The sequence below is a fragment of the Anas acuta genome, chromosome 1 (assembly GCF_963932015.1).
Source record: "Anas acuta chromosome 1, bAnaAcu1.1, whole genome shotgun sequence".
In the NCBI taxonomy this organism is placed as follows: domain Eukaryota; kingdom Metazoa; phylum Chordata; class Aves; order Anseriformes; family Anatidae; genus Anas; species Anas acuta.
Genome location: NC_088979.1, coordinates 7,668,124 through 7,691,177, shown reverse-complemented (window position 1 = coordinate 7,691,177; position 23,054 = coordinate 7,668,124). Strand labels below are relative to the sequence as shown.

The 23,054-nt window shown below is 40.4% G+C and overlaps 1 protein-coding gene across 17 annotated transcripts in view; it reads left to right on the top strand.

Annotated features, from left to right (window-relative positions):
- DLG2 (discs large MAGUK scaffold protein 2) overlaps positions 1–23,054 on the top strand; it is a 1,027,768-nt gene that overhangs the window by 128,664 nt on the left and 876,050 nt on the right. For 14 of the 17 annotated variants that reach the window (XR_011090260.1, XR_011090255.1, XM_068660895.1 and 11 more), the window contains one exon: positions 15,773–15,871. Coding sequence is in view for 14 of the 17 variants with exons in the window: in XM_068660895.1 (XP_068516996.1) it covers positions 15,773–15,871 (99 nt within the window). In the remaining 3 variants the exon portion in view is untranslated. Of the gene's footprint in view, positions 1–15,772; positions 15,872–22,280; positions 22,408–23,054 lie in introns of those variants that run through there. The other 3 variants (XM_068662622.1, XM_068662152.1, XM_068661987.1) reach the window with 3 other exon arrangements.

The following is a 23,054-nucleotide window of genomic DNA, read 5'->3' as shown; positions in this document are numbered from 1 at the left end:
GCGTCTGTTAAATGTCATTTTAGAGTTGCTTCTGAGTGTGTTTTAATGTGGTCAGGCCAATGTTTCCATTTCAAACCAAGAAGTTGTATGTATGCAGAACAGTGTCATCCTGTGGACAGAAATGCTACTGAGTAGGGCATTCTGGCCTCTTTATCCCAGATTCCTGTGGAAGGAAAGGTTTCAGATGAAGGCATGATGATGCAAGTAAGGCCACCTGAACATTTAATGGTTTAATGACAATGGGGAAGCTCAGCACCACCATGATGCTTTCTCATACTCCCTCCTCAACAGAACAGGGGGAGAAAATATGAAGAAAAAAACTCATGGGTTGAGATAAGGACACTTAACAGTTAACATTGTGGGCAAAACAGACTCAGCATAAGGTAGATTAATGTAATTTCTTGGCTATCACTGGCACACTAGAGCAGTGAGAACTAAAAGCAAACTAAAACCACCATCCCTCCATCCACCCCTTTCCAGCCTCTGCAGCCTCCTCCAGGCCACATCCACCTGCTCCACTGGGGGCTCCTCCATGGGCTGCAGCGTGGAGATCTGCTCCATGTGGGACCCATGGGCTGCAGGGGGACAGCCTGCTCCACCAGGGGCCTCTCCACGGGCCGCAGGGGAACTTGTGCTGTGTGCCTGGAGCACCTCCTGCCCTCCTGCTGCACTCACCTTGGGGGCTGCAGGGCTGCTTCTCTCTCAGCTCTCACCCCTCTCTCCCAGCTGCTGTAGCACAGCAGATTTTCCCTTCCTTAACTCTGCTCTCCCAGAGGCCCAACCAGTGTCACTCATGGCTTGGCTCTGTCCAGCAGTAGGTCCCTTTTGGAGCCATCTGGGGCTGGCTCTGATCTGACATGGGGCAGCTGCTGGGCTCTGCTCACAGAGGCCACCCTTGCAGCCTAAAACCTTGCCATATAAGCACAATAGAGTATGTCATGTCATTCCCTAAACAGACAATTTCTGTCCCCTGTGGTGAGTCTCAGAGTCAGACATGGTTCTGCTTTTGCCATCAGCTTGTGCTTAGGTAGTTAGACATGCTCACATTCAAAGCCTTTACCTTTGTTGCCTCTCACTTTTATTTTAACATCACCAACATTGTGACTTGCACGAGAGTTTAGAGTCACTGGTCTGTTAGCTCCTTTCTGACAGGGAACAATTTAATAATTGTTTCCTATTGACACTGCTGGGAGGGAGAGTAGAACTGAGATCTTGGCATTAAGCACACTCAACCAGATGAGCAATGGTGAGACTCACATCTACCACAGCATGTTTGTTTGTTTTCATTTTTTTTTGTCCATATTTATATAATATGCCTATCAAACAACCTCTAGGCAGTTTTCTGATCTAGGTTTTGTTGTTACATCTGCAAAGGGTTGGGTGCAGGCCAGAAGAGCTGCTAGGGACCAAAACCAATAATTTTCCCCAATGAAAATGTGCCTGAATATTAGCCAGTGTACAGAATTAGCCACTTCTAATTAAACAATGGGTCTCCATTATAATAAGCTTTGAGATCAGAGTATTGAGTAAATTCCACTTCTGTGTATCAAGGTCAAGAATGGTAGATCTAGTTGTCAATGATACATGAAAATATCACCTAGCAAAAAGCACTTGCAATTTTAACATATTATACCTTCTTTTCCAAAACACATTATATTTTAACACGGGCTGTTGTCATACCAGAGTAATCTTCTGAAAGAATTGCCTACTTAAAAATTTCAGAATGTCCCAACAGGTTTCTGCTACAAGCTAGCAGCTCCTCCAAAGTATATGTGAAATAATTCATTGTTTCTAATCAGATTCTGAGAAGTTATATTTTTACCACCTGCAAAAACAAATACATCAACTCTTAAAAATCCAGTTCTTTGTCCTGTAAAACTGTAAGGGTTCTGTAAAATTGATATTCAGAGATGACTCTACACTAGTTAAGTTTCACTCTAAAAATATTTCAGAACAATTTGTCTCACTTACAGGTTTATTAACTCTGATCATTCACCAATCTGAGCAACTAAGCAAGAGAATTCATTGCCCTCCATGTGCAAAGGACACAGGTCTCTATGGAGAGGTTTAAGAGCCCATTATATATTTCTACAATCTACCAATTCTTCTTTATTAAAATGCTTCTTCAATAGTTCCCAAGAATAAAGAAGAATATCACCCCAAGACTTCTGGATCATATAAAGATCATCCTGAGAGTGATTTCTTGGATAGGTGCATATATTTCTGCTCAGTAAGACAAATATATACATATAAGAGAAAATATCCTTCCTGCTTTGTTTAGATTTTTATAAACTGGGACAGGTACTTGCAGGTTTTCACAAATAATAAATACAATCCCAAAGGCAACAAACTGAGAAATGAAATTGTGAACTCTAAAATCTCATTTTTCTTCACATTTTATGTGTGTAATACAGTTACAAATGACATGACTAGAACCACAGGACTTTTTGCATTTTCAGCTTGGATGTTTTATGCACTTGACTGTGTTTAACTGTCACCTGCACCACTTCACAATGTTACAGGTTATGGCAACCTCTGGTTTAGAGGACAGAGACAAAAAAGGCCTATTTTCCATTGTAACGTTTAGGTGGATCATGAACAAAGCTTTTGGCTAGACCTTTGTGTTCTGAGAAGAGGTGAATTTCACTCTTAGCCATTCTCCCCTTTGCTGAAAAGAGGCTTTAGTAACAATTATCTTCTATGAAATCTCAGTCCATTTATCCATCCTAAAAGGTTTACTTTCTAGGTTTATTTCTCTAACCAAATCTTCCTTGCTGTTGCAAGCCTTCGTTGACTTTCACATTTCCACCATATAAAACCACTCTATCTGTTTTAATTTTAGGGCTTGCCATGTCTTGTCTCCCCTCTGCATGTCTTCTCTCATACCATTTTTTTTTTTTTTTTTTTTTTTTTTTGTGATCTACCTCCACGTCTGTTTCCTCAGCTTTTCGTGACATTTTCAATAAGGAACTTTCCTGGTGTTGCCAATCTTCAGGGAGATGCAAGACTGTCTCATTTCATATTTAAAACTGGCCTTTGTCCCACAAGGGAGGTTGTTGCTCCCATAGCAATCATTATTTTTATGACATTCTCCTTTTGTTGATCAATATTATCCCACTATTTGTTCACGTTTATCCAGCTTCTGTCAACTTGTAGGGAAATTGAAAGTTTGATGGAGCAGAACCTCCATGTGCTAGCATAAAGGAGATGTAATCTGCGGCTAGAAATCTGCAGCCTCACCTCTGTGCTGATTCCCCAAACCCAGAAAACTAGTTTTACAGATGAGTTTTGAAACTAAATGTTTAATATACTTTAAAAAATGGGATATCTGAAGAGTGCCAGGTTAGCTGAATCTCATTCTTTCATCAGCCTGCAAGACCTAAACGGCAGTGATGAGGAAAAATGGTTGAACCCACTAATGCTTCTATGTGCATGATTTCAGTACTCTAGACTACTTGGCTGATCTATATCCTTCTACTTTTCTGTCAGGAGCTCAGCCTTCCTACTATATAGTTATAATCCCATTAGTGTTGTTCAGTCCATTGTTGCAGCTATGTAACATTTCTTTGTTGAAAGGACAAAACAAAATTAGGAAGGTTTTCCAGGCATTCCATTTCTTTGCACTAGTATGGGGGAGAATACCCGAATTTCTGAAATGTTGTGCCTGTCCCTGTATTTTATTTTTGTAGCTCAGCACTTTCAGGTAGTCAAGGTATCTGCCTTTAATGCTTTCTGAGAAGAGACAACAGCTGTACAAGCTGAAAAAGGTTAAATCGGAAATAACCGACATAGTGGATCTGAAGGCCACTTTCTCAGAAAAAGGCTTTTGAAACTCTGTGGAAACATTAATTATTATTGTTTTGATGAGCTACTAAAATAAGTTCAATCTGTGTATTTTCGAATTTGCTAATTACAACAAGAAAGGATCTGCTGAGTGATTTCAGGTCATTCTTTACGTCAGACCGGTGTCTTCTCACACATTTTGTGATGTCGTGGTAGTTTGTAGGAAAACAGAGGTTACAAAAACAGACAGCTTTGCCTCTTCCTAAGGAGTAGGAAGATTCATGAAAAACATATGCCTCCACTTATGTAATCAGTATTCTTTTTTTTTTTTTTTTCTTTTTTTTTTCACAGTAGGTGCTCCCAGGATACCCAAAAGTATCTTTGCTGGGTCAGCAGCAAACCTGTAACAGGAGCTTTCAGTATGCAGGATGCTGAGTATGGTGTTGCTTGAAACAGCCAATTTTCTGCAGTTACATTTATACTTCTTAATGCTGTTTCTTAACTCAATAACTCTATATTTCATAGCTAGCTTCCTTGCTTTTGTTCCCACCTAGGTAATATGCCTGGCACACACATATCTTTGTGCCCACAGTGAACAGTCGGTTACATTTGAGAATTAGACTTGTCAGATATTGCTTTTCACTTGCAGTTTGTGGTGACCCCTGGACAAAGACCAAAAGCTCCTTGTGCTGATGCTCTTGGTCTATGGAGAGCCATCACAGGGAAGGGAGGACTTGTCTGACCTCCTTGATCAATGCTGAGCAGAGGGATGCAGCTTACTTTTCTTGGGAAAACCAGAGATTTCATGCCCAGCTTAACAGTGTTTTGTTGCATTCCAGCCATAAGGTGGTAAAGGCTTGGATTGTCAGTTATGACCAGGTTGCTGGTAAGAACGATATGGAAAAAGGTTCCTAGTTAACCAAATCCAGGAAAACAGGCAGCATGATGTTTCCAAACTGTGAAATGGCATCTCTGATTGCAGATATTTGTCTTAGCAGTCGAAACTGTGTTTTTGCCAGTAGCTTTGAAAAGTGAAGTATTAGATTTGACTGTGGCTCAGGGGGGGCACCTCTTGTGAACCCTGTTTTACTAAGTACTGCAGAAACATCTATCAAGAAGATGAACTTGCTTAACTTCAGCTTTCGGTACAAGCTAGTGAAATGTGAAGCTGACCTGGTGTTAACGCAATAGGTTGTAAAGAACGGGCTAAATGTATAAAGAATAGTACACAGAGCTATGTTCTGTTGGCATTAACAAATATCAAGGTTTTTCCAAGGCTTCTTAATGTAACCAGAATTGGAATTTAAGCCCCTGCTAATGAGAAGCGGGGTTGCAGAGGTACCATTCCGTGCATAGTCTCTCCGTCCCTTTTAAAGGCCTCAAACTGCTTCCCTGCATGATCCCTGCTAATTCCTTCTCTCTGAAAAGGTCTTTTTATTCCCTTTACTACATAAAGATGATTGAAGATGTTTTAAGCAAATGTTCGCCAACACTGAAAATATTTTCAGATAAGCTTTTCATCTAGCATTCCTCCAAGCCCATATGTACACCTACACCTGAGTCAGTCAGCTTGGTGGTACGCACAACTCAACAAAGGAGAGAAAGACACATCTAGGCTGCCTAGACGCCTTTCAAATGCATAAAGTAGCAGGCAGTTTTAGTGTGAAGTGTTGCAGAGTCAGTGACGGTCCTTATGAGACTGAATTTATTGCCTCATCCAGGCTCCCCTTCTGATAGTGTCATCTGGACCTCAGTGTCACTGCCTCCTGACAAGGGCACTGTTTCTCAAGTAGAGAAATATCAGCTTTCGTAAAGTAAAAGTAAATAAATATCAGCTTTAGCTGACAGCTGTGGAGGGTTCCTGGTCCTTGTAGAAACCCAAGGGAGAGAGACATGCCTGAGCAATATGGACACTTGGAGACTTCCTCGGCACTGCCTCCTACATGAGGTATTTGCTCCTGTTATCCTGATGCAGTTTCCAGTGATGTTTATTTACTGCACTTACAGCTGCCCTTACACATCTACACTTCTACAACCACAAGCTCATGGAAGCTGAAAACCCCACACGGTCCATAACTTTGTAATAACCTTGGTCAGTGGCTAGTCTTAATAGTTCTTGAGTGTTCATGTGAAAGCACGGGTTTATGCCATCTCTCCATTAAGCAGTGACAGATTCTTATCCAGTATCTAATTCGTGAAAGTTGTCCCAAAAGAAATTGTCTGGCAGCTCCATGGGTCCCCAACCTCCTGACAAGTATCTAGGGAATTTTTGTTTTCCCTTTCACTTTATATCATCAGCTGTTTATCAACATTTAGGGAGCATGATGGCATATTCTGCAGTTTCATGACCTGAGTCATACCACTTAACTTATCTTTTGAGTCCTTTTCCATATATCTCAGTGCAAAGCATTTTGCAATGCTCTGTAGGAGAGATGCTGAATGAAGAGAAATGGCACTCTGTTTTGCTGAAGGTTCTGTTTAGCCGCAGTATTTTTGCATGTCAGCACTAGTATATATGATTGTGCAGCTCAGCAGCCATGACTTGGCAAGGCAGCCTGCCAACGTAAAGACAGCCATTGCTTACTTCCCCTCCCTATGGCTATGGCCAAAACAAATACTCTGCATCCTAAGGTTCAGGATGCTGCAAGCAAAACTATCTCAAGAAGTAAAAGTCATTACAATATTCCCCAGGGTTTTGATTTAGTGGCTATTTTTTTTTCCTTGTCTTTAATACTGGCTTTATATCCACGCATTCGTGTAAAACACCTCTGGTTTTCCTAAGTGTCACTTTGTGACATATCGGTCCTGTTCTCAAAATGAGACTGGTTTTATTACTGCTATTGAGTAGACTGACTTAAATTCACCATTTCTGGCAAGAACAGACACAAAATGAGTTTCAGTTCATTTCAAGTGAAATGTGAGTAATTTCCTCCTCTATAATTTCCCTGGATATGTGTGTAAACACAAAGAGACTGTGTGGGCCAGTGGTGGAGGCAGGAGACTTGTTTCTATCCTCGAATTTGCTATGGACCTGCAGTGCATAGTGAGATAAATCAGAATTCAATCACATTATCTGAGTAACTTTCTATTCAAATACACTTCCTACCAAGTTACCATGTAGTACGTAGTATTGTTGGGTGTTCCTCTCATTTGGGGTTGTTCTAATTCTATTATGCACATATTTTTTCTTACTCATATATATATATACTTTTTATAAGGAAGAATAGTATGACCTACTAAAAAAAATCCCCCAAACAAAAAGAGAGAAGCTGCCTGTCATAGCAAAATATTGTGATGGAGCTTGTCCTAAACTGTGCGTGGTAACACACATGCACATTCTCACTTCTGAGAACTAAGGAGACAGTTCTCTGAAAGCAATCGTCAGAGCTCTCCTTGCTGAAGTGGCAGTGATCATAGTTAGCATTAAGTGAAGAGCTGCCCCCAAAGGCCAAGGCAGTCCACAAGAGCCATTGCACTAGCTCTTTTCCATCAAAACTTCTAACCTTACATTCATAAATGTCCCGTTATTTCTAATCTGAGATCTCCACACCAGCTGTACAGAACAATGGTTGCCAAGCAGTTCCTCATCTTGCACTGTAATATAATTGTTATTAATTAATACAGTCTCTCTCATTACACTTGTTACAGGGAACCAGCAAGAAATGCAGCATCAGCAGTTAGGTAATTGCAATTTAATTGAATGGGTCCTTTTGTGAGGGTGCAGAGCTGGGAAAGGTGAACAAGCAACTGCAGGCTCTGCTACACTGCACAGCTAGCTGGAGGTGGGGAGGGGAAAAGCCAAACTAATCTTCTCTGCTCCTCCCATCATTGTATCATTTGTTTGCCTTGATTTATAGAAAAAATTGGGCCATCTCCTTGGAGGCCCCAAGAGTTTAGGAATCAGTTCTGCTCCCAGTTAAAAGCAAAGCCTAGCTCATTACACACTACTAGAGTGTGTATAAAATGTAGAAACTGCTCTGAAATATCCTCCTGGCCAGGAGAGTGCTGCAGTCATTTACTTATATAGTTTGCACCCCTGCAGCTTTGCACCCCTGCAGCCGTTTGCTGCCACTGCTGCCCAAAATCTGACTATGCACCTTCCTGAAGAACCTAGCCCTACTTAAATTTCCTTCTGTTTTTCAGGAGAAAATGCAGCTCAGGGTGTTACTTTACTGGTTTCCTGCTATGATCTTAACTCTAACCATAGAGTAGTCCCCAGGGGGGACCGCTGAAATAGCAGGATCACTGCCTGAGCAGAATGGCTACACATGTCCTTGGGAATTCTGGCAAACCCAGAGCTGAGCACTGGAATTGTTAGTGAAACTCCCATACTGTGCAGTGACCATCTTTGGAGGGAAAGTTATATTGGTTTCAGGAAAATCTGAAAGTGAAAAGAACAATTAAAAATGTATTATCATAGCAACCAAAGCAGTTTTTTTTTTTTTTTTTTTTTTTTATTTCTTTTTGGTTGTATAAAAAACCACAGCACTGATGCAGTACAAAATGACACAAGAGAATAAATGCATCAAGTTGTTATGGCAACTGAAATATGTAGGTTGGGATTTATGTATCCAGAACTTTACTTTTGTGTAAGTAAAATAAACATTATCCTTGCTAATTAAAATATCATGCAAATATTATTTAATTTAAAACCATTAGTCATGTTTTCTGTTACAATTAATGACTTACTTTCTGTTTTCTGTTTGCAAGTGTTTGCATTTGCTTCCAGCTGTGGTCCGCTTGAATTTTCAGTGCTCACTTATAGGGGCTTAAATGTAGAGGGATTCCACTGAAGCTAATGAATAAAATGTATGCAGATGGGCACAACAGGAATCAAACCACATGCTTTAACATGCTATTCTTACAGCAGCCAACCTTTCTGCTCAGAGGGGCTTTTTGCAGGTGTCATTGCTCTGCGCTTGAAGGGAGGCCACTGCAGCCACAGCTCCCTATCCTTCACCCAGCTTGACACAGCGCACACGGAGCTCACTCCACAGCCCATTTCTGCATACAGCCTGCCCTCTTCAGCTGTAAATTTAGCCTCCAAGATGTTGCATGATAGCCAATTCTAAATGAGCATTCATTAATTATGTTCAGCCTTTTAATTTTTCTAGTCCTTTTCCTCCAGCCTTCAGGAGAATTCAGTAATAGCTTCTGCTTTATTTGAAAGAAATAGATCTTTAATATCCCAAATCACTCTTCATATTTCATCTTCTTTATGCCCAGAAAAATGCAGAGCAATGGCTGAAAGGTAAGGAATGGGAAGCATTGAGAGTCAGGATCTGACTGAATCCCAGTGAGCTGAGGGAGATGCAATTAATTGCTTAAAGTTCTCACCTCATTCATTCTCGTGGTTAAAGGAGTCTGAATTTGCCCTACGGTGTTTGGTAACGCTGCTGCAGAGAATGCTTTGGAAAGCAGTCTATCAGAATAAGAACTCAGCCATACAGAAGGCAATTGTCTCCATTCCTTTTTTGGATTGCTGCCTGGCATGGAGCTACAGCAAGGGAGGGTCTTTGAGACCTCTAACCCATCTATCTGGGCTCATGTTTTAAGCATCATTCTCATACAGCTGGACTGAGCGTCACTATCTCTTCAGCCTTGCAATGCTCTCTTCGCCCAGTTTTCCTCTCTGCAACATGCAGGGGGCTAGCAGATCCTTCCAGTCCCAGTTCCTTCCAGTTTGGTGTGCCAGGTCTCAGCAGGACAGAGAGCAGTAGCCATTGTATGGCTCGTCTTTGCGAGGGCTCTGGTGGCTTTACAGTACCATGGTCCATTCCTATTGCAAGAACCACTGAACGTGGCATAGCCCACCACTGTGCCACCTTAGTGGCATGCTACTCCCTGGCAAAGGAAATGCACAAGTGGCTCGTTTTGCAATCCAGCTGAAAACAAAGCTCTGCATGACTGGCATTGGAGGTGGAACCTAGACCTGAAAGGTGAAGCTCCTGGGTGTGTTTTCTGGTCACAAGGCTTGAGTTTGTGGAGCCAGCTGACTCCAGGCAGCTTCATCTGAACTGTGAGTGTGGGAGGAGAAAAGATGAAGCATGAGCTAGTGTCTCCTGGAAAATCAGTTGTCTTGCTCCAGGTCAGAGTCTGAACACAACCAGGTAATTACACGATATGGATGTTCAGGGAGCTAGGGTTCGAGGGTAGGTGTTAGCCCAGCCAAATTGACTATGCAATATTTAGTGACTTGGGTGACAGCTTATAGACCAGTAGGCAAATCTGTGCTTGGGACAAGCAAATGCAAAGCTCACTAGTATCATTCTGACAACCAGAGGTACTCTGAGAGCAAGGCTTGCTTGCAGGAGGGTGGGGATCACGAAGTCTGAGCCTGACCTTTCTGCAACACCCTCTGGCAGCCATGCAGTTGTTCTGAGCTCTGACACTCTTTAAGTCTGTCATAAAATCTTCTGAAAGGTTGAATCCATTCTAGCTAAAGTTGAATCATAAAAATCCTGGGGGAAAATAAATATTATTGTGATATTTATGCTTTCTTCCAACTTTCTCTCTCTCTCTCTCTCTCTCTCTCTATATATATATATATATACATGTATTAAAAAAATTCAAGTGCTTGTGGTGTGATTTGTATGGTAGCATTCATGTCCAAATGCCTGTTTTCCTTTTTTCCATTCATAGAATCATAGAATCACAGAATTATAAAGGTTGGAAAAGCCCTCCAAGTTCATCTGGTCCAACCATCCCTCCACTACCAATGCCACCCACTAAACCATGTCCCTAAGCACCATGTCCAACCTTTCCTTGAACATCCCCAGGGATGGTGACTCCACCACTTCACCTTCACATTTACTGGTCATATTGGGAGGACTGGGACCCAAGGGACTGCAGTGAAATTCTTGCAGGGTTTGGCCCATGAGACCCAGTAGCAACGTGCAACATCACCCTGACCTGGCATGGCTGTAAGGACTGAGCTGTTGTGATGTGATGTGGACAAACCTGGACACCTCCAAACAGCAAACCAGAATCCCTGCTGTAGAAATAGAAACAAGCCCCTTTGTGATGAGGGAATCAGCTGTGGATACAGAAGCATGCTTTTGCAAAGGCCTTCAGAAACACTCAATTAGGCACCATTTTTTCTAAAGGATTTTGTGGGCAAGACGAGAGCTCTGCTATATTATTTTTGGACTGAAATTTAGGCCTAGCTGAAGCAAGTGAAATTCTGCCTGGCTTCAGCAGGATTACATTCCTGATTTTAGTTTCTAGCATAGCCTGCTCTGGGATTGTCTGAGTTTTCAGTCATCTGTGATATGGGTAAAAGTTAATTCCTGCCAAAAAAATTGCTGAACGACACTTCTTCCTATAATAAGGACTATAAGAGGAATAGAAATAGGACTAGCAGGTACTGAAAAAGGAAAGCATATCTCATGGTCTCTAGGACTTTTCCTTCCCATGTCATTGCAGGAAAAGCTCTCTGAACCCACAATGGTGCTTTGTTTCCCACAAACTGTTGAAGCACTACAAAATTTTTTTGATGGTCCAAGACTGCCAGCAGCAAGAACCAAAAGTGAGATGCTCAGAGAACATTTAGGAGAGCGGTCAGCCCTGCCTAGATACAGCAAAAAGGTGCAGTCCTCAGTGGTCAGATCACAGACACAGAAGGCGTTCCTACTGTTCCTGGCACATTGCAAAGGATGAACTTGACCTGCATCCAGCTTTAGTTCGTACACAGCTTGAGTACAGCACAATTGGAGTTGGCTGCAACCTGGCGTCGAGGTGGGCTCAGGTCTTTGCTGGTGTCAGCGTCCTGCTGTGCAGCTCAGTTCAGCTCAGGTTGCTTCCTACTCCAGTGTATTTGTTAAATGAATTCATTTACATCGGTGTCTTGTAAAATGGATAACTCCAGCATATGTTACGGTGTATTTTGCTTTCCCTGTGTAGCTTCTGAAATGTTCTAATGATTTGTTTCAAACTGCTTACTTTCATAAAAGTTAATTAAATAAATGCAGTATCTCTCAGCATTCTATATTCCTGGGAGCATTTGATTACCAAGATGATAGATTTTCTGACAGATATTGGCATCCACAAGTTAACAGTTCCTTTTTTTTTTTTTTTAAATACCTGCCCCCCTCTTACTGTAAATCATTCAGGGCAAGCTGGGAATTTATCTGTGAGTCCTGGAGAAGAGCTACCAATTCTCGATACAAACTGCCAAAATAGGTCTCAGATCAGCTTCTGATTTGAATTTCTCTCTCTAAACACACACAGGAGAGCATTCCCTAAGCTTCCATCTATAGGAGAGGCTGCATTAGCTCCCTGAATCCTAAGGCAGCTGCAGATTTATTTCAGCTCCTGGGCTGAACATTGCCACATTCCCATCAGTGCCCCTGGTCACTTGCAAAGCTGAATCAGCCTTTTCCAGCCACAAATGGTATATGTGCCTCAGGAAATATCCCACACAGGTATGTGTGCAAATAAAGTCAAAGTCGTGGCAGCAATGTCCAAGAGCATGGAACAAGAAAATATTGTTTGCATATATATATGTATATATATTTTATTAATCAGTTTCCAAAATTGGGCCTCTTTCCTAGACAAAAACATGTGATAACTACCATGGGTGGTTAAAAGTACCTCATATCGGTACATGAAGTATAAGTTCTGGAGCCATATAATGGGCTGGAGAATTCATCCACTATTGCAGAGCTTGGCTGCTATAGGAAGATCTCCTGTAGGAATTCTTGGAAACCTCACATGCCATAATTGCCTGCGAGGGCAGATGCTCCTTCTGGCTGGTTGCTGGCTCAGACATGAACTGGAACAGGCTGCCTGCTGAAAGTGGAACCAGAGACAAGTCTTTCATAATTCATAACTGTGTACTTTGGCAAAAAAAAAAAAAAAAAAAAAAAAATTAGCAAGAATTTTGTTGATGGTTGACTGTGACAATTGTGCATGTTCTGATTAGCTACAGGAAAGATGTGTTATAAGCACAGAAAAGCTTAGCTGAGCACTGTTAAAATTAGATAAAATTAACAAGGTAGCTAATGTGATTACTATTTTATTAATAAACATTTAAATAATGCTGTAAGTTTGCACAATGAGAGAGACATTGCCCTGAAGAGATTACAGTCTAAATAGTCCATGTTAATTATAATCTAAATAGATTAGCATTAATTATAAACAGAATTGGAAATTGCTTTTGGTGTGATCTGCAAGTCTTATAGTTACCAGCCATGTGAGCTAAGTTACCAAATGAAGTTCTAAGCTGTTTTTGCAACATTTACTTGTAAAATTTCTTCTCTGTTCTTTTTTTCCAGGTCTGTCAGTCTTGTTCTGACAGACTTGGAGGAAATAATATTTTCTTTTGTGATATTTTCCAAATACCAGCCTTCTAGATACAAGGTGCTGATAAACAGTGTAGACTTTTGCTAATAGTTTTAATTCAAGCTTGAAGTTATTATTTTCAGAACCTCCTACCAGGGGGTACAAGTGTGGTGCATTCACTGCCTTGCATTCATACTGTGTCACCCTGGGGCAGCCAGTTCTGCTTTTCATAGTGACCTCCACAGATCAGGAATAATGAGGTGTTGCTAAAATACTTATTTTGTATGAGCAAGCAACTTTTGTGTATACTGTATTCATGTAAGTTTAGAGAGTGTAGGCTTGTCGGATAGCTTCTGAAGGGAGGACCACGTGTATGTCAAGAATAAGAAGAGACTCAAATCCAAGAGCACTTAGTTTTTAATAAACCTATCACAGGACATAACAATCATCCTTTTTGCCTCTGGTGTTATACAGTCTTGTTTATTTCAAAACACAAAGCTAAATGACTTTTGGTTTTCAGATGGATTGCTCGTGTATACTTCGTTCAGGTTTGGGAATCAGATATTATTCTGCTAATGTGTATTGAACCTGAAAGCACTGGAACAGAGACATGTTCCAAATTTATTATTATTACTTTTACTTGAGCTGTTGCAGCCTCCTAATGTCCTTCATTTACTGTTCTTCACAATTAATCCATGACCTGTTTCCCTAAGGAAAACATTTCACAGTATTTTTTGACATTGTTTTTTGTTCTTTCAAAATACTGGATTCAGCTAATGATGACAACTTTGAGGGAGAAGAAAAAAAAAAAGGTAAAACATAAGCAAACTAAACTTGTTCCTTATCCAAGTTTGCAGCTGCACTCATTTGATAACTATTACTCTACAGTCTGTAGTTTCTGCTGGAAATTGTCAAGCCCCATTGAGAACTTGCAGAATCTTAGTTTCTTTAAGGATCAGGCAGAGCCTGGTCTTGATGATTAGCGGAAATAGGTAACACATTGATTTGCAAAGTTTATATTGCTGCCTGTAAATAATAACAGTATAAAACACATCAGGTGTTCAAAGAAGACAAAGATGAAATTAATTTTTTTTATGCATGCTTCTTACTTCTTTGTAACACCAATTTTCCTTTTCTTGGGGAAAAAACAACAACAACAACAACAACAAAAAAAAAAACAACAAAAAAACCCTGCAACGTTCAGAGCTTCTGGGTTCAGGTCCTTGCTTTCTTGCATAACTTTGGCCATGTTGCCTTGCTCTCCCTTCCAGATGGAAGATATGCAACACCCTTCTGTGATAAGAAACAAGGCAAAGGAATGCGTGCTTCTCCATTACTGCAGGCATGTTAGAGAAGCTAAAAACTGAGAGAGGACATGCATGGAGTCCCGTGTGCTCAACCCCATGTAGCTGCTGGGCCTGATCCAATACAGCATTTAAACACATGCTCGGCTGCAGCACAAAACCAAGGCCATTGGTTGCACTGAAGTTAAAAGCACGTGTCTAAGTAGTTTGCTGGGTTGGGGCCAGCATTCAGTCTTTTGCTGGACGGAGCCCTAAGTAAACAATCTAGTATCAGAGGAGAAAACATTTGCACATGTGGATGTGATTTGGCTGTTTCTGTGGCACGGGCTTGTTGTTTTCGAAGTTGTGCTGGCAATGGTTGATCTATTTAAAATGCTAACAATTTCTTGCCTGTTGTGTTAAAATTGACTGCACTCCTGGTGAACAGGCTGAAAAAAAGGATGGACCTAAATCACTCACAGTGTCTGTGATGCTCAGCGCTGATAGATTCAGGAGACTGTACGCTGCTTGAATTCACACAGCTTTCCTGTTCGTGCTCTTGCAAAGTGCCCAGAAATTTTCTGAGATTTGAGACAGTGGCAGTCATCATGTTTCATTCAATGCCTACCTCTTCAAGCACATTTTTGCAGGGCAGAACATTGTAAACAGAGAAGTCATTTGTAATATTTATTGTCTTAATGCAAAATCTACAATAACATATTGGATTTTCAGCAGGAAAATTGAAAAAAACAAATACAGACTTTTACTTCTATTAAAGATACTTTTTTGGGGGGGGAAAATTAATGTGTTTTCTTGATGGTTTTCTGTACGTGATGTAAGATTGTAATCTGTGTAAATGAAGAAAAGGTCAAAAAAAAAACACAACAGTTTAATTTTAAGTATTTGCAAATATGGCTACTACACAAGCGTGAAACCCTTTCAAAAATACATCACTAAGGAGAATGTTGTGAATTAGAAATGAGAAGAAAAAGCAGGTAATGCGGTTGGTATTGTAAATAAATCTGTTCCTACAGATACTCCAGATGAGACCCCATTACTATCTGTGGGCCTTTGTGACAGGGCACGGATTTCCTTCCTTATCTTGATGTTGTGATGCTGAGAGCTGCTGAGCACCCTGAATGCCTTCTGAAGTCAACTAGAGATAATGATAAGCATCACTTTTAGGTTTATCCTATTAAGACCTTCACAGACTTCCACGAGTGTGACTATGAGATTAAACCCCAGACATTTTGCATGACAAAACATCAAGGTGAAAATCTTTTGTATCAACCACTTGAGGTTTATGTGAATTCGGGCTACGTTTTTGTATGTGCATGCTAATCGTCACATTAAGGTATAACAGAATTTTAATGCAATCTCAGCTACTTTATTTATTTATTTATTTATTTATTTTTCCCCTTTAGGCTGCAGATTCCAATGGATCAGAAGGATCTGGGCAATGTGGGGAACACAATAAGGAGAAACAAACTTTTGAAAATTATGCAGTAGAGACGAAGATAAAGGTAGGGTCCACTATTTCATGATGGAGTGTGAAATATTTATTTAGCTGAGTTTTGCTGGAGGTGAAATGTGTAGGATACAGTGAATTTGAGGTCTTTCAGTCTTTTTTTTTTTTTTTTTTTTTTTTCTCATTATTGACTGCAGGTATGTTAGCACATTCAAATGAGGCTTATTGCTGCAATTTTTTCTTGTATGTTATTGGCCCTGTGTATTTCATGCCATCCCAGGCAGGATTGGGTTTTTATTCCATATGTGGAAATGTTGTTAATATCAGTGAAGGTTCTATAGGTTTGCTGATCTCAAGGTGCTTTCGTTTCAGTGTATTTCTGAATTCTGAGCTTTCGCATGGTTAGTAAATTTTATCCAAGGTGGTTTTTCTTCAGTCACCCATTGAATTTTGTAGTTTCTTTGTGGCTTCGAGTCAGTATGGAAGAATATGTCAGCAAAGTGGTGATTTTTTGTATGGGCAGTCTAATGATACGGACCATAAAACTACACTGAATAATGCATGAAGCAATATGACTTCATGGCTGTGGTAAGGAGGTAAGTTATAGTTCTCTTTGTAACAGCCTTGCTGTTTGCAGTGCTGCAGTTGTAAGTGTTTCATTATAGTATCTCCATTATTTTCATAGGTTCACAACTTGGCTGGAACAATTCTCCTGAGCTTAGGTATTATTATGTAGAGTTTCAGCCTTGAAGTCATTCTGTATTTTTTCTCTTGGAAGTGAAAGAAAATTATTAAGTTTTCTTTTAAAGTTAGTAAGCTGGAAACATGACGAAAAGAAAACAGACATTAACCAAGTTGGCGTGCATATGTGATACCTTATAGACTTCAATGAAAGTTGTTTATAACAGTGGAAAATTGCAGATTATTACCTTGTCTAATACTTTTCCATGGGTTTTGCTTACATTCCTGGATCAATTTCTCTGTTCGTTAATTTTTTGAGTTCTGAAGAACTAATAGTCTAGCATAACTTTCTGAGTTTCTTCTGTTGCTGTATTCCCAAATGATCAGAAAACTTTTGTACTGTATCCTCTGGTACTTACTTGGAGTTGAAGTGTGATTCTTTGTGAGATCAGCAGAACTGGATCTTTTGGTCGAACCCCCTTTAAGAACCTGATTCTTTCTGTGCAGTTTTGAATGTCTTCAATCACCTTTGTAAGGAATAGGAGAGCATGAATCAGTTCAGGTACAGGGCTGATGCACTCTCCTTACTGCATAAAGCTCAAGTGGATAGCCCCATTGCAAAATATGATTAATATCTGTCAAATCCAAAGATTTAATCTGTATTGCATGAACTTGTACACTCACTGAATTTTACCCATATATTTATGGAGGAAATTATTTCCACACAGCAAGGAATTATCAGGGGCTTGATATGTGCACTAAATACACTGCTTACATGAAAATGTTGTAGAAAACACGAGATGTCCTGATCGCAGCCCAATTTCCTATCATTTCCAATATGAATGCCCATCTGAACAATGTACTGTTTTTCCTGCTTGTAGTCACAGTGCTGTGGACTCCTGGACTCAATGTTTCTCCATCAGCAATTCTACAAACTATATTTTCATGCTTTTTGTATCCCTTCAGCACAATGTGTACCTGAGAATAAACTCCAAAAACTGGCAAGCCCACTGCCAAACAATAAGAAATTCAGAGCTGTGGGTGGTATTTTCTTCAGTTCCCAGTACCACGGGACAGCAGATACAAGATGTTTTATTTTCATGCCTTGGAATTTACCATTTTGTGTCAGTTCATTTGGAAGAATCATTTTGTCTGATTTCTTTTTCAAGTGACTGTGCTCGAGTGTCAGTAGCACACGGCTATGACAGTGACACATAGCTATTTAGGACTGGCTACATGTTTAAACATATGCACCAGTGCTTTTCAGTTGCTGATGATCAATTGGGTGTTAGATTTACCTCCCCAGGCAGAATGCTCAAGAATTAAAATGAACTTTTCATTCACCATGGATCTTGAGAGCTGAGAGCCACTTCAGGACGTGTTGCCCTTGAGTACTGTCTTTCTGTTGCAGAGCACCCCAGCCCACATAAAGCCAGGGCAGTGATCGTAACTGAGCCACTTCTGTTTCATTCTGAATAAAGGATTTGTGGGAAGCGAGAGAAAACATTTATGGCTTTGTATGGAAAATAATAAATGCATAAAACCCTAGGCAGAAATTTTAAATTGGGAAAGGCTGCAGAGCTTTCAAAAGGCTAGTTTATCCCAGGCTTTTCAGAGCTGTAAAATGGCTCAAGAACCCTTCCCCATCCTCTGCTCCACACCCTGGGATTGTGAATGTGCATTTCCTACAACACTGCAAGTCATATTCTGTTCCCAGCTTGCCTCACCCTCTTTTCATAGGCCTGTTGGATAGTGAGCTTGTTGGTGTGAGACTATTAGAGGTTGTATGGGCACCACCTTGAGGGATTTTGAAGACCAGGCTGGATAACAACCTGCATAATGTTCTCTGACTTCACTGCTGACTCCGGTTTGAGCAAGAGGTTGGAATGAGAATCTCCACCCTGACTTCTCCTGGAAGCCTAGCACTGTATCAGCTCCCAGAGAGGAAGGGAGGCAACCACCTCATGGCCCCACTGATCTCCCTTGGAGGCTTGGGGCAGGAGCAGAGGGGATCCCCTCCACAGCTGTAGAGCAGAAAACAAACATCCTCTAAATCTGTTGAGCCTGGGGCCACTGTGGCCATGCGGCTGCAGAATGCTTGGGATGGAGTGGGGGAACTGGCTGTTTGGCCTCCCCTTCTCCCCATGCCCATTTTACCATCTACAGGGCTCAGAGCAGTGAGGACTGTGATACCCCACATAAAAGAAAATTATCTATTTCTTTCTGTTGAGAAAGCTCGGGAAATGGTCAGGACTCCAACGTTGATTGTGCTAAATAACAATGAAATTTGCCATGCACAGGAGAAGGGAAAGCTATAACAAAAGCTTCTGCCTGAGACTCTCATGGGCCTGAGGCCAGTTGCAGAGCTGCTGCTGTTAAGGCTGCTGCAGTCGGGAGGGGCAGAATTGCTAATTTGTTGATCTTTAAATTAACACCAGCACTCATGGGCTTCTGGTTCAACCTGGGAACTGCATTAAAATTCTCAGCAACTGAGGTATACAAAACTTCATGCCTTCTGAAATTTGTATTAACTTCTTTTCATGGCTGAAGCAGGATTTATTCTGACATTTCATTTGTAGTATAGCTCCTGACTACAAATCCAGGATCTGCTAGATTAGAGGTTTCTCATTTTTTATTTTCTGTGCACCACAGAAACAGTCCTAATAAAGAGGCTGCCTCATGGGTTTTTCCCTTCTAGCATATAATTACTCACATAACTTTTATCCCAGTGGTGACCTATTAACTAACCAGTTGTGATGCACAGCAACCTCACTGGAACGGGGCTCAAGTGGTATAAATGAGCTCTGACCATAGAGACATAATTTCATAACTACAGCGATTGCCCTCTTGGAAGACAAGTAATCAGGAAAGTATTTAATGTATTCGTAACTTGTTTGGGTGCAATATAGGACCTGAAAATAAGAAAGAGAACATAACCCCATGTAAAAGACTGCCAATTTGGTACCATTAGCAAGTACTCTGTAGTACACAATTTAAGATACATTAAGCATAAATAAATCTTTCTCCACATTTGTGAGAGGATGTGTGTGCTTTTGTGTTCTCAGTGTAGGTGCATAGAGCCCTAAATAGTCACAGGGTAAATTCTGCAAAATGCTGACATTCCTAATACTTTGCTAACAGTCTGGTAGATGTCTTCTTTCCCAGTGTCTCCACCAAAGCTTGGAGACCTAGTATTTATTATTTTTTTCCCCCCTTCATTTCCATTGTTTGAATTGGAGATAATAATGAAGCTTTTTTTTTTTTTTTCTTTTTTCCTATTTTTTTTCCCTTTAAAGAATCAGTATCTCTATACAATATTTGCTCACCAATAGTTGGATTTCAAAATAATTTATGAATTATTTTAAAAAGGAGGTGTCATGAAAGATATAAAAATCATAGAATCCTTCCTATTAAATTTTACAGAAGCTTGCTTTTACAAAATATTCATTTCAGCTGGATGTTACAGGCTCTGCTTCTAAATATAACTGCCTAATTAAGCCCTATGCTTTGGTTATCCAAGTGGAAGTATCTGGATGCAGTAAAGTTTTTAATGCCAGAAAGGAGCATTAAATTGTCCAGTCTAAATTACTGCATTGTAAAGACCATCACATTTTACCCACTCACCTTGTATTGCTTGGTTTTGTATGATTTAAAAATAGACACCCTGGTAAAATTGGAGGAGAAGGAAGCAGTCACCTGGGTAAGTGGCTCTCACATGGTGGTCCGCAGAGCCACCGCTATCACAGTGGGGAATAGTTGTTAATCTTCCTACATTATGGTTTCCTGAGAGTCAGAGCTCATCAGAGAATATTTTTGGCCATCTAAATCAACTACAAAAGCAACGATAAACCATCTCTTTTCACCCCAGATGGCTGCTTCTGAACTTGTTTGTTTTTTGGGTCAAGTCTTTCTATAGTGGATTTCAGTTGTGATCATATGGACAGATAACATGAAGGCTGGAAGAGCAGAGGAAAAAAAATAAAACTAAGCAGCAATATGACCTGCAGAAATTAGAGCAGAAGGAGTTGTTACTAATGAAGGGGAAAGCTGTGCCAAGGATTTGAAAATCTTATGTTTAGGCAGATAAAATGAATGGTAGAAGCATCTACTTGGAGGAAGAAAATGGAGCCACTAAACTTGATTTTTGGGTTAGGGATGGGGTGTTAATGAAAATAAGGGCTTGCATTCTCAGGAGAATTTCTGGATTCACTGAGTCAGTCAACTCTTCATATAGTGCACCCCTGGCTTTGAGTAGTCATTGATGGATGTGACTTAGAAGCTTCAACCAAGAGCCCTGGCAACTACAATGAGCCCATGGAAGAGTAGAGCTGTGGTCAATGTTCCCAGAAGTGTGGGTCTCTTCTGTCTGAAGCTAAAGGAGATTCTGCAGGTGGCAGTAGGTGGCAATATTTCAGGGATGCTGCAGCTTAATGTTGTGGTAAGGTTGGGCAATGCACAGGCAAATCCTGTGCTGTTAAATACTCCTTGGTGCATTTTATGGAAGGAGGTGACAGTGCACGATTTCAACACCCAAAATGGAGAAGGTCAGGTGAAAACTTCTGTGTACACTTACAGAGCCTGATTTTTACCAAACACACACACAAGTTGGGTTGCTTACATAGCCTCAATGTGTTCAAAGACTCTGTTTTTCATATAGGTGGTAAATAGGATCATGAATTCCCTGAGACCAACTCAAAGGAGTTACTTCAAGTAGAGGCATTTACAGATCATGTCCTCAGAGACCAATTTCAAAACAGATTCCCATATGCCAATTTCTAGCATGATATGAAATTTTATAGCCAAGTCATTAGGTAATTATATGTATAGAAATGTTTCACACCTTATTAGATCAGTTTGAATCTACCGAGTAGAAGAGAACAAACTTTGACAAAAGCTTGACATCTAAGTGTTAAAATGTCTTCCAATTTTATGTTTGACTGAATTCCCTTTTATTCTTGTGATGCCCAGAGCACAAGCGTTGCTTTGGTTAGAACAACTTAACAGGTTAATTTGTTCTTGGGTGGAGGTGGTTAATTGGTTCTGATCTGAAGGATGTTTGAAAAGTTCCCTGATTCACATAATCTATAGTTTAATAGGCTTGTCTGGCTGTTTGGCTACTGGACTAAACCACAGCAGAGAGAACATGCAGGCTGAAATGCAGGCTGTAAACACAAATCAAGTTTGTTTTGCACACGTGTGGTTGCTCAGAGTGAGCTAAAGTTTTAGGCAAAGTCAGAAGTGCTCTGGAGACTTTCTCTTTAAGATATTACATCCTTCAAGACTTTACTAGCTGGGGGAGGGTTGGTTGCTCTCTGACCACATATCTGATTCACTATGGATTTTGTAACTTTGGTAGCAGTGACTTCATTTTGGCAAAATAATGTGTGTCATTTACTGAACCTCTTGCTGCTTTAGCAATCATGAGAATATTAGGGTTATAACCTGAGTAATTTATGGAAGAGAGGTGATTCTTAAATATCCTTTTATTTTCTTGGAAGGGCTTGCTTTATTGAAAACATATTTTAGCTCTGAGTGAGAATGAGAGATCCTCAGCAAAGCACCCGGGGGGACTGTGCTGTCCAGTGTGTTGAAAAGGTGAATTGTAACGTATGGGTGTCTAGACGTTTCCTCTTGTTGCTGTCAACAGTCCAGTTGGCTGTATTTTTTTTTTTTTTTTTTTTTTCCAGTGAATAGGAGCATTGATTTTCCTCTCTCTTTGGCCAGAGCTTTCATTTTACATATCTCTCCCTTTCTGTGTCTCTTTCTCTCTCGCTCCCTCTTTCTTCCCCTCTCTTCCTCTATCTGTAAGAGAGGGAAGACTTTGAGAGCTGACAGCAAGCTTTCTAATTCAGAATGATTCATGTAAGACACCTGAAAGGCAAGCTCTGCACCAACATCACTGCAAGAAAGGTAGGGGCTTGGGGCTAAACAGTCTGTAAAAGTCTGAGCAAAGCGCACAGAACACAAAATAAATTGATTAAGTCTGCGAATCTGTCAAAGGTGCAGAAAAAGTTTGGGAAAGAACTCCAGGAGATTTTAAGCTCTGTTATTCAGTGTGCTTTTTTAAAAAATTAAACCTTTGATATATTTTTCATAAGTGAGAAAAAAAAAAAAAGGTGCCCCTCTCTAGCTTTCAATAATTTATATAATGGTGGTGGTTTTGTTTGTTTGTTTGTTTGTTTGTGATTTTCTTTTTTTTTTTTTTTCAATTTCCATGGATAATAAATTAAAATTATATCACTGTTGCACTTCCCAGACCTGTGTGCATGTGTAAATGTGCAGTTCCCACCTTTTAACCTGACTGCTTATTTTCTGTTATACTTTCTGAAAGTTCGCCTTATCCAGATGTTATTTATATTCACTTCCTGAATCTGAATGTGACCTAGTAATTCAGAGTGATTGTAGATGTGACGCATGAGCTATCGCACACACCTTAACGTTTCAATCATGCACTTCAAGCAATATGCATTTGCAGGAATCGTGCTCTTAATAAAAACCCATACAACCGAAAGCAGTTGTTTTGGCAGAGAAGTGACAGCGCTGTGATAGATGGGCCC